Source organism: Primulina huaijiensis, chromosome 7 (assembly GCF_012295235.1).
Source record: "Primulina huaijiensis isolate GDHJ02 chromosome 7, ASM1229523v2, whole genome shotgun sequence".
Lineage (NCBI taxonomy): Eukaryota > Viridiplantae > Streptophyta > Magnoliopsida > Lamiales > Gesneriaceae > Primulina > Primulina huaijiensis.
This window is the reverse complement of record NC_133312.1, coordinates 20,437,778-20,449,536: the sequence shown is the minus strand read 5'-3', so window position 1 is coordinate 20,449,536 and position 11,759 is coordinate 20,437,778. Positions and strand designations below refer to the sequence as shown.

The 11,759-nt window shown below is 34.3% G+C and overlaps 2 protein-coding genes across 2 annotated transcripts; both read left to right on the top strand.

The window, feature by feature from the left end:
• Window positions 1-2,463: 2,463 nt before the first annotated feature.
• LOC140980724 (xyloglucan 6-xylosyltransferase 2-like) lies at window positions 2,464-4,340 on the top strand. The gene has a single exon (XM_073446754.1). It carries the CDS (start codon window positions 2,769-2,771, stop codon window positions 4,131-4,133), a length of 1,365 nt encoding a protein of 454 aa, XP_073302855.1. The 5' UTR covers window positions 2,464-2,768; the 3' UTR covers window positions 4,134-4,340.
• Window positions 4,341-4,926: 586 nt separating this feature from the next.
• LOC140981681 (probable histone-arginine methyltransferase 1.3) lies at window positions 4,927-11,584 on the top strand. The gene is made up of 16 exons (XM_073448099.1): window positions 4,927-5,298; window positions 5,632-5,694; window positions 5,994-6,100; window positions 6,754-6,814; window positions 7,101-7,131; window positions 7,356-7,459; window positions 7,561-7,659; window positions 7,745-7,814; window positions 8,018-8,114; window positions 8,870-8,924; window positions 9,167-9,250; window positions 9,538-9,615; window positions 10,291-10,394; window positions 10,478-10,650; window positions 10,756-10,907; window positions 11,290-11,584. The coding sequence occupies exons 1-16, from the start codon at window positions 5,125-5,127 to the stop codon at window positions 11,338-11,340; spliced, it is 1,503 nt and encodes a 500-aa protein (XP_073304200.1). The 5' UTR covers window positions 4,927-5,124; the 3' UTR covers window positions 11,341-11,584.
• The last annotated feature ends 175 nt before the right edge of the window (window positions 11,585-11,759 follow it).

The window sequence follows — 11,759 nt, the reverse complement described above, 5'->3', positions numbered from 1 at the left end:
CGATCTTTTTCATGGCCAATTTACTAAATTAATGATTTCACTAAATTAATAAAGATAATAATTTTTTGAAAGACTCTTGTATAAAACTATGATAATTAAATGATTCATTCTTTAAAATTACAAACATAACTTGGAACATTTAGTAAAAATATGATTATATTGTTATTTGTAACCTTGTACAAGCTTTTTACTTCTTTGTAATTTTCGAAATTTAAACATCTTGGCATCAGATTTCTTTTGAAATTTGAAAGGCCAAGTTAAATTCTCATTTGACATGTTATATATATATATATATATGCTGCACATCTACCGTGCACACCGAGAAAAACCACAATTTCAGAAGAAGAAAAGAAACAATTTGACCATTTAGTTTCACAGACGGAGCACTCATTTGGGGAAGGACGACTAGTTCAATTCAACACCCATATTAAATAAATAAATTGAATCATTCCTTTTAAGTTTGATTTATACATGATAACCTTGTTACATTAAGGTATCCACCAATTATTTTTCATTTGGCATGCGTGACTCGGGGAAATTGAAAAATTGCAGAGAATTGAATTCTCATCTGCCTTATATGATACTTAGTTTTAAAGTATTCCCTCGATATTCTTATTCTTCATAACTAATATTTTACGCGTGCGATTCACATATTGTTATTTTATATAATTAATTATTGAAGTTAGTAAGTATTAACATTTAAAAATTTATTTAAATCATTTGAGGTAATATTTAAATGATGGTTAATTGATTTCTTTATCTTGATTGAATAGAACAACTACTAATAAAAAAATAGAAAAATATATCTGAAAAAGCACATTGTTTTGTCTACATTTTAAATAATAAATAAATATTTTTCAAAAAGTTAATTTTTTTTATCATTTATTAGATGGATAAATTTCGATTAAAAATTTTAATTATTTTTTAGAACATATTAAAAAATATTTATACTGAAATTCTAATAATAATAGTAATAATATTTTATGGACAATCAGTACACCAAAATTCACGACGACCTTCTTTTAAAAAGTTGGAAAATATAACATTGTATTAAAAATTATATTTTATTTAATATGGTAGAGAGTAGTGATACTAAATATATAAAAAATGACACAAAATTAAAATCATAACAAAAATTAAATGAAATGATATAATCATTGTAGATGCTTAAACATAATTTATATTTTCAAGGAACATCAAATTCAATTTTAAATTTTTTTTAAAAGAAATTAAAATATTTCACATTTAGTTACACATTAATTTTCTATTTGTTTTCAACTATTTAATATTGTATGTGAATATATTAATGCTAATAAATATATCTTTTTATAGTAATTTTTTTGGGAGGAACATTTTAAATATGATAAAAACTCTTTTTACATAATATATATATGTAAAAGACTAATTAATCAAATATTGGTTACCATATGATAATTAGTACATAAAAATTTACATGAAATTATACGGCCCTTGCATATTAAAATACTTTAATATATCTATTAATTAACCTTATTTTGAGTAGATTTTGTTTTTATTAGCTACTAATGAATTGTTAAATTAGTATATGATCTATTGTAAAAATTATACCGATCATTCATATAAAAATAATCTGATATATCTAACAGCTAACTGTATTTTGAATAGATTTTGTTTTGGTTAGCTCAATGTATTGTCAAATTAATATATGAATTATTGTATATTTGATATGTAAAATCTACAAATTTAACTAAAATAATTATTTTTCCCTCAAACTAAATTATTTTTTCCCAACTTTGTTTTCATTAAATGTAACTAGTAGGTTTTTTGTGAGACGATTTCGCAGATCTTTATCAGTGAAACGTCTCAATTATGTCCATATTTACAATAATAAGTAGACAAAAATTTGTGTGAGACGGTCTCACGGATCGTATTTTGTGAGAGGAATATTTTATTTGGGTCATCCATGAAAGAATATTACTTTTTATGCTAAGAGTATTACTTTTTATTGTGAATATCGGTAGGGTTGACTCATCTCACAGATAAAGATTCGTGAGACCTTATCACAAGAGACATACTCTAATAAGTAATACTTTTGACATAAAAAGTAATCATTTTTTATGAAAGTTCCAAATAAGAGATTCGTCTCGTAAAATTGATACATAAGCCCATCTTACAAAAGTTCGTGTGAAATGTAAAATTGGTTGGTACTAGTATTTCTATATGTTTAGTGATTTCTTTAAAAAATATATCAAATTGATATTTTGTGCACAAATTAAAATTCAAATAACCATAAAATTACGAAATGGGTCATATTTTGACATGAAATAATATATAATTTATTTCAAAACATTTTTTAAAAAATATAATCAAACATTGCCATATTTTTGCTATTCGTTATATAATTATTTGTGCTAAAATAAATTAATTTATAGTCATATTAATTATTTTGATTTTGAAGGTCGAATCTCAAAACTATGTTTATTCGAGGGGGATGACTGCAGTTTACCACATTTCCTGTCCGAATCCCATGTTCGCCACCACCTCTGTCCGTATCCGCCTCTTTCTTTTCTTTCTTTCTTTCCAACATCGGCACTTAAAATTCTTCCTTTCCCTTCAAAAAATGCATCTCAAATTTGAAATTGTCATTCTCAAAGCTCCCTTTTCGTGCAACAATCTTTGAAAAAACATTGCCAGATTGAGGAAAATCATCTTTAACAGTTCTGTTAATCCATCGAAAGAATTGGAATTTTGAGCCGGTTCGAGTTTTAGCTCAAAGGAATTGAATAGCCATGTTAAATCGGCTAATCAGCCAGCGCCGTGCACGCCAGTTCCGGCGACTTTTGCGCAATGGCAAGCTCACGCTTTTATGCCTCGTTCTTACCGTCGTAGTCTTGCGTGGGAATCTTGGCGCCGGAAGATTCGGCACGCCGGAGAAAGATCTTGACGAGATTCGAGAAACCTTCTCATACATACGCAAGCACGCCGAGCCTCGCCGCGCTTTGGTAGAGCCTTCAAAGGGGCAGCGGAAACCCAGTGATGGTACGGAAAATGGCAGCAAGAATTATGCTGAATTTGATATGAAGAAGATTTTGAAAGACGAGGATGATGGGGTTGAGGAATTCAAGCGTGATTCGACGCAAGCTTATAGTTTGGGTCCAAAGATTGAGAACTGGGATCAAATGAGAGACGAATGGCTGAAGAAGCATCCAAATGTCCCTAATTTCATTGCAGAAAAGAAGCCCAGGGTTTTGCTGGTGACTGGGTCGTCGCCCAAGCCGTGCGAGAATCCGGTGGGGGATCATTACTTGTTGAAATCGATCAAGAATAAGATTGATTACTCTAGGCTTCATGGGATTGAGGTCTTTTACAATATGGCCTTGCTTGATGCAGAAATGGCGGGATTTTGGGCGAAACTACCGTTGATCCGAAAGCTTTTGTTGTCCCATCCAGAGGTGGAGTTCTTGTGGTGGATGGACAGTGATGCAATGTTCACAGATATGGCCTTTGAGGTGCCGTGGGAGAGGTATAAGGATCATAACTTGGTGATGCACGGTTGGAACGAAATGGTGTATGATCAAAAAAACTGGATTGGTTTGAACACAGGGAGTTTCTTGTTGAGGAATTGTCAGTGGTCTTTAGATATTCTTGATACATTGGCACCAATGGGGCCAAAAGGGAAGGTTAGGGAAGAAGCAGGGAAGCTTTTAACTCGGGAGCTAAAGGATAGACCAGTTTTTGAGGCGGATGATCAGTCTGCAATGGTGTATATATTGGCAACACAGAAGGATAAGTGGAGTGATGAGGTTTATCTTGAGAATACTTACTATCTGCATGGTTATTGGGGCATTTTGGTGGATAAGTACGAGGAAATGATAAAGAAATATCATCCGGGTCTCGGTGATGACCGTTGGCCGCTTGTTACTCACTTTGTGGGTTGCAAGCCTTGTGCAAAGTTTGGGGATTATCCGGTCGAAAGATGCTTGAAACAGATGGATCGTGCATTCAACTTTGGAGATGACCAAATCCTTCAAATATATGGTTTCTCTCATAAATCACTAGCCAGTCGGTGGGTGAAGAGAATACGGAATGAAACTGGTAATCCTCTTGAAGTAAGAGGTCATCAGGGGTTGCTTCACTTGCATCCGAAGCTGTGAAAATGTCATTTTCTTGAATAGGCACGGAGATCCGATGAAAGGGACTGACTTGCCCTTTACATATCAAGATTTTTGTTTCTAGGAATACATGTAAAATTTCGAATTTTTATTATTTTAGTGTAATTCGTTTGTGTGGATTGTTCTGCTGTACAGATTACATTATTTTGAGCTGGTTAATCCAATCCGAACTCATCCCTTTTCGGTTTATTTGATTCTTTCCCTGAATTTCATGATCTTTGCAAGTTGATGTTTGATCTGCAATGCCACACAGCTGGTGGACCTGAAGTTTCATCAGTTATGATGGCCTACAACAAGTATAGGATTCTTGGTTTTGGCCGAGTAGCTCATTTATGCCTCCATCGACATCGAATTCTTCTCCATTTTGTCCACGCAAAGCACACGATTTAGGTATGTCGGGATCGTGCCATGTTGAACCTACTAGATCATCCTAAATTATCGTATCGTTTTTTAATTTGCATCCATATCTATTATTTGAGATTAGTTAGTTATATTGAATCTTGCATCGAAATTACTTTTTGTATATATACTATATTTTTTAGATTTTTTTTTATTACAACTCAAGCGGAGATGGGGATCGAACCCGAGGAAATCGACTATTCCGACAGGGGTGAGACCACTGGACTACAAGCCCGGTCTCCTATATTTTTTAGATTCTACGAAGTCATTAACATTACATCACAAGAAAAGAACAATTCTTTAACCAAACATGAGGTCAAGTGATTTGTACCTTTTCCGGGCACCAAAATAGACAACGTGTCGAAAAAGAAAGACAAAAGACAACGTGTCACCTACATGTCCAATTAAAAACTGACACGTCGCCATATTCACCATCACTGTCGCACCAAATCATCATGAACGTATTATTCATCTGCACTACTAAAACCTCGCTTCTCCCCATTAAAAACCCTAACTTGTTATGTGTAAACTGTTCTTTTATTGACAATATTTATAGTGTTAGATTCCATTTTTCATGGAGGATAATAAGCTGGATGAGCAAGATTTTTTGGTAGCTTCGATTTCACAGCTATCCATTTCGAGCAATTCTTCGCCGCCGGTGGTTGCCCGGTTTCGCCCCGACTGGCTCCAATTTGACCTGGACTCCGATTCAATTAACTCCGTCCGATTCGAGCTACGAAACTGCAGGGTCAGGTTTTTTTTAAAAAAATTTCTTGTTGCATTTCCCTAACTTCACGTATTCAAGTTCGAGCTTTTGTGCAAATAGTGTTTGGTTGGAGGTTTAGCTTGGTTTCATATATTGAATCACGTTTGAAAATCTTTGTATACATGCTAAAGAAGTTTGTAGTGCTAGGTTAATGAAATTCGTGCTACTGGAATTTAAGTTTCAGGGAAGGATCGTTTTCCATGAATCAGTTGATTATTATCTCGAACTGCTTTCACAAAAGTTCATTTTTTTAATATGTTTAGCATGTCATGTAGTGATGGTTTATTATAATGCTTGTTTCCTTTTACTTTCCAGCTTTTCAAGCTTGGACCATCTCAATCAGTGTGTGTATCTGAGGCTTCTGAAGTAAATAAGGAGGTATTATACGATTTAACTTACTCATGCAACAATTTCATGTTCGCGAGGTTGTTTGTGCCACCCTTTTGGTTATTTCAGTTCGCACCACTACTACATTGATTGCAATCATGATTGTTATATGTGTATGGAGTTCTCTATGATCTTCTGTATCTCATAAGTAATATGCTATTTTTGTGGTAATGGTGAAGATAAAAAAGAAGGATTTTGTTTTCTTTTAAATTTTTTTTGTAGAAAAAGAGGGATTTATTTTTATGAATGGCGTGTAATTAATAAGATGTAATGGTTATTCTGTGAATCAGAAGAAGTACTCAAGGGGCATCACCATACAGTTTATAAATGAGGAGGAAAGTATGGCTTTCCATTGTGCATTTGAGCAATGGAAGAAAGACGCGACTGTTCAAGGTTAGTTTTTTGCATGTTGCAGGTGTCTCGTGAAAGATGTAATTGTGTGATTGTCATTTGTTGATTTGGTTTTAAATGATGGTGGTAGTAGAGTCCATCATCTTTTGTATGTAGACTATGATGTCATTTATCTGAGACTTACGCGATTCAAGTGTGATGTTACTAATTTCTAACCTTTTATGCTGGACTTGCCATTTTCTTTGCCATCTCTAAACATTTCCTTTTCTTTCAGTCAATATTTACCCTTTATTTGGCATCATTAAGTTCTGACAACACCACTACTATGACTTTTTAAATGACAATTTGTCTATAAATGTTATTGCATTACGTGTCTGAAATCTTGTTAAGAATCTGTCTCTTGGTAACACTATAGCTTTTTGATTCCCCGTTGATATGGGTTTAGATTCATGCCCATTTGGCTTTTATCCATTGCCTTGGTGTGAACCAAAAAATCACGATTGAGTTATTCTAGACATGTATGCATGCAGATTTTTTCAATTATTCTTCTAAATGTGCTCCATTATAATTGTTGTGATCTGATTTAAATTCAAACTTAAATCTAGATACACGCTGTAAATGTTATAAATATGGACTCCAAAATATGGAGTATAGGCACTGGTCTGTAGTTTACAACTGTGGCACACTTTTTCTATGCAGTAGCAATAATAATTCATCATGCAAGTTTGCACATGCATTCTCATCAACAATGTCTGCAGTGGTTAAGTACTTGCAATTCTGAATTAGATTAAAAACTCTGCTGTCAAAGTTCTGAGTGAGGATTCACTGTACTGATACTAGAAAGTTAAAATAGCCTTATAAAATTTTAATGTCATGCAGTCCAGTCTTTTGTTATTCTGGCAGAATTGGATTTAGTTAAAGGATAATCCAACAGAAGTAAATAATACTGAGGGCAGAGGCACATGGAAACTCATATGCAATTCTTTTTTTTTTTTTTTTTTTTTTTTTTTTTTTTGCAAATGTTAAAATTTTTTTTAAAAGNCCAGCAAAATATGATGCAAGATTATGTGAGGACAGGTTACATATCTTAGACATAAATTTATATTTCTTTGAAATTGATTTTGAACCCGGGCACTCACATCGGAGCTTTTCCTTTTACCTGCATTTTCATTGGCATGTGCTATGTTTTTCATTTAGAGAGATTTTAATTCAAGAGCTTACGATTCCATGGCTTCTCTGGTTGCTGAACTAAAATCTCAAGTCTCATTAGATTGCTGATTTATTAGAATATTGTGTTCCAGGAACTTATTATGCAGCAGTCATGGAGAATCGTGCGAATTTTGTTGATCGTGTGGTAGTTGATGTCGGTGCTGGTAGTGGCATCTTGTCATTGTTTGCTGCTCAGGTGCTGAATTACACATGATTCTTCGCACTCCCTAATTGAATAAACTGATTACTTTACCATGATTGATCAACGGTGGCTGATTTAGATATTCCTTTTCGCAGGCCGGTGCCAAACATGTGTATGCTATTGAAGCATCAGACATGGCAGAATATGCTCGTAAACTTGTAGCTGGGAATGCATTACTCAGCCAAAAAATAACGGTGATATTTCTAACCATACTTTAATATTATTTTCAGATGAGTTGTTTGCACTGTTATCAATATAATGTCTCTGTTTATTATGTAGGTTGTAAAAGGTAAAGTTGAAGAGGTTGAATTACCTGAGAAGGCGGATATTTTAATTTCCGAGCCAATGGGTATGTTTGCTTATCTTTCTTTTGTCATCTGGCAGATGTAACATTTTGATATTCTGGAAAGTCAATCTTGCTAAACCAAATGAAGAGAACATTAGTATGCATGGATCCTTTTAGATTCATGGAAATGCTCTTCTGTCTTTCGATAGTTTGCAGTTCAAAGAAGACCTGAAGGCATATAATGGCCACTAATTTTCCTGCTGCAGGCACTTTGCTAATAAATGAAAGAATGCTTGAGTCATACATTATTGCGAGAGATAGATTCCTTGTTCCAAATGGGAAAATGTTTCCAAGTTTAGGAAGGTATCTGTTATCCAAAATAATCTCCTTTCTGTGCTCAATTCTACATTTTCTTCAAAGTGGGAAAAATTCTCCAACTTTTAACTTGGACAATGAATTGGAAGTTGATAACTCCACCCTTTTCTTATTTCTCTCGGTTTCATTGTCGCTGGATTTTGTCTGAAGTATATACTTGTTTTTTACTTGTTTTGTTTATATCATACATCATGAACAGTTTCGTTCTTAAGATAATAGGAATGTGTTTATGCCTCTGCTTCTCTTTTATAACCATTCTATAATTTCTAGGAGCTTTGAATTATAATAATGCTTCGATGATTTTGTTTCTCATGACACAGTTATATGTAGCAAATTGAGCTGGTTTTTAAGGTATTCATTTTATGATATTCTTTGAAGGGCAATGATGTTCCTATTTCCATGTACTGGTATGAAAGATATTTTCAGTGTTTGTACTTTCTGCCAAATTGTATTGATATTTCTATTCAGAGTTGTCTACATGACTAGAAAGCACCTCAAACTATCTGTAGCCAATCAAGTAACCTAATGGTAGAGACGTAGAGTTATTGGTTTTCCAAGATTTAGGTCTTGTTATTGAGTCACACTGGGTGTGTGTGTGAATTTTTCTTGATAAAAGATGCATGACTGTGCATGTGCCTGTTTTTTCTATTTGCTGCTGTAGGGTAGGTTATTTTTCACATCAGTTAGAGCTTTACTTTGCGGTTTTCTTCTGGATATATATTGGTACTTGCTTGTTCTTGTAGGATACACATGGCACCATTCAGTGATGAGTATTTGTACACGGAAATTGCGAACAAGGTTGGCTACTACTATTGCAGCAGGTGTTGCTAATGTCCTACTGGGAAAACCAGGGACGGGTTAGCCATTGTTCATCAATTAATATTTTAGGTTCAACGAGGGAGGGATGTCCATTTACTTCATGGAATTTTAATTGTATAACCAAGTCAAGAATGTTATGGTGCTGTCGTAACATCTTCCCTTGACAATGAATGCTTTTCTATTGCGACAGATATTTGATTTTGTCTCTCATTTCCACCCAGGCTTTATTTTGGCAGCAACAAAATTATTATGGTGTAAATTTGACACCTTTACATGGTGCTGCATTTCAAGGATACTTCTCACAGGTTGGCTTCAATTCTTTCAATATGTTTTGTTTATTATATGTTCACAATAAGTTGCAAATCACTTTAAGACTATGTATTAAGTTTTCAATCCAAGATGCTTTTCATATAATGTGTCTTTTATAATTTCAAAATAAATATAAGACAATTTAATTCTGGAGTGATAATTTTCTGGTGAGTCCCATTGTCGTGATCATATCTGGAACTTAAATGTGTGGATCAAATTTTGTTGAGACATTGTACTGCAAATATCCTTGGGCATGTCATAATCTACTTCGGATTCTTTGCAGCCAGTGGTAGATGCTTTTGATCCAAGATTATTGGTGGCTCTTGCAGTTTCCCACGAGATAAATTTCATGTCCTCCAAGGTAATGTTAACTTCAACCACGTATCTATTTTGCATGCGTGCAACTTCAAATTTCATTTATGGTTGATACTTGAATTTCAGAAATATTTTACTGAACTATCTCCTAGTCATTTTGTTGACTGTTTTGTTAGTACATCCACTCTAATTTGATCGGGGACTAAGATGGTTGGACACTTTTTTTCATTCAATGCTCCACTAAATAGATGGAAAAGCAGTTTGTGGTTAGTAGAACCTCTTGGAAATGTGAAGCAAACTCATTCATTTTGCTAAGGGGATTGTTGGTGTTGTGCTATACCAGAATTGTGATGATAGTGGTTTGATGAACATTTCTCTGAGAAAACAGTTCCAAAAGATTTGGTTTATTTTTAACCATCAATCACAGCATAATTTACAAATGAACTATGACAAATAATTTTTTGGTTTTCGAAAAATGGAGTCACTGGTGGACTCAACGTTTGTATATCTAATGGTCTCTTTACTTGTGATTCATATCCAGAACTTTTGCCATAAAAAAATGCTGTAATTTATTTTTTGAAAAATTGAGTACCGAAAGGTCTTGGTTTTTTTAGTTCCTTGAAGAGTATGTGACCTTCAGAATTGCATCATATTATCGGTTATCTTTTTTAAAGTTGTAAATATTGGATCGCATGCAAACAAATTATCAAAATCATGACAGGAGGAAGAATTATATGAAATCGACATCCCATTGAGGTTTATAGCTTCCGTAGGAACCAGAATCCACGGGTTGGCTTGTTGGTTTGACGTGTTGTTTGATGGAAGGTAATGGTTTTATGATTTGTGTTTGCATTTTCTCTGTTTTGCCTTTGCACAGTGCTAACCGCATCAAATTGTTACAAAAATAGCACTGTACAAAGGTGGCTTACCACTGCTCCTGGTGCACCTACGACACACTGGTACCAGCTACGATGTGTATTGTCCCAGCCAATTTATGTGATGCCTGGCCAAGAGATAACAGGTCAACTACGAATGGTTGCTCATAAAGCACAGAGTTATACCCTTCACCTAACATTATCAGGTTGGTTTACGCATTTATTTTTGTAGTCATGCACGAATCTTTTTAAATGTGTTTGGTTCCTTCCATCTCGAACTTGATCAACACTATCATTTCCCAATAATATAGCTAAAATGTGGGGCCCTGGTGCTGAACAAGGAGGAATACTACAGACGTCATCTGGTAAATTTGATCTCAAAGAGCCCTATTACCGGATGTCTCAACCTCAGGCATATCCAGTGGCCCAAGAACAACCTCCTCAGCATCTACTACAAACACAGGTTTTGAGCATGCAGCTGTGTTACGTTTACCATTTTCTCATCGAATGAAAGCAATAAATTTGAGCGTTTATGAAATTTGTTCCGTACTATTTTCCCTCTTCCCACCGGAACACATCTTTGTTACACTTATTCAAGCTTTTAACCTACCTGGTAGTAATACTGAGTTTCTTCCCAAGAAACGACTTTTAGGTAGTTTGAAATTTCTTCCCAAACTTCCTAGCCATTTTTCAATCTTGTTTCATTTACAGCTTAGCGTAAAATCCAGTCTCAACTTCATTTATTTTCTATTCTTAAGCCCACGCCCTTACATAATCATAAGCAGAAGCATCCTTCGATTGATGGTAATGCAGACTTTAAGTAATATACATGTTGCATTTTGCAGGATTTACAAACACTCTCCCAGGATGAAGAAGGTTCAGATTTATTGCAGTAATCTTTGTAATTCAGAGTCAGAGATTCCATCACCACTTCAATGACAAATATACCAATTGTTTCCTGATGTTCCCCTTTTCATTACTTTGATTTTCATGTCTATGCTTTGAGACCATGAAGAGCCTGTTTCTTCCTCTAATCTTATTACTTGTCTAAGCTTGTGCGGCTCCACTGATCGTTCTAGGTGGCTTTCCGCCCCATCATAATTCATGGTTTTATTCAATTCAGATCAACTTTTTGGATCATGGCAAAAGTGACTTCCGAATTCGTGTAATAATTTACCTATTCATTTATGATTGAGATGAGTATTTTTAGAAATAAGGTAGTTTATTTTTTTCAATAGATCGAACCCCAAGAGAGTTCCCAGTTTATTTTGAAACCTCTATGACACAAGAAAAATAATGATTGGCAATTGGCATC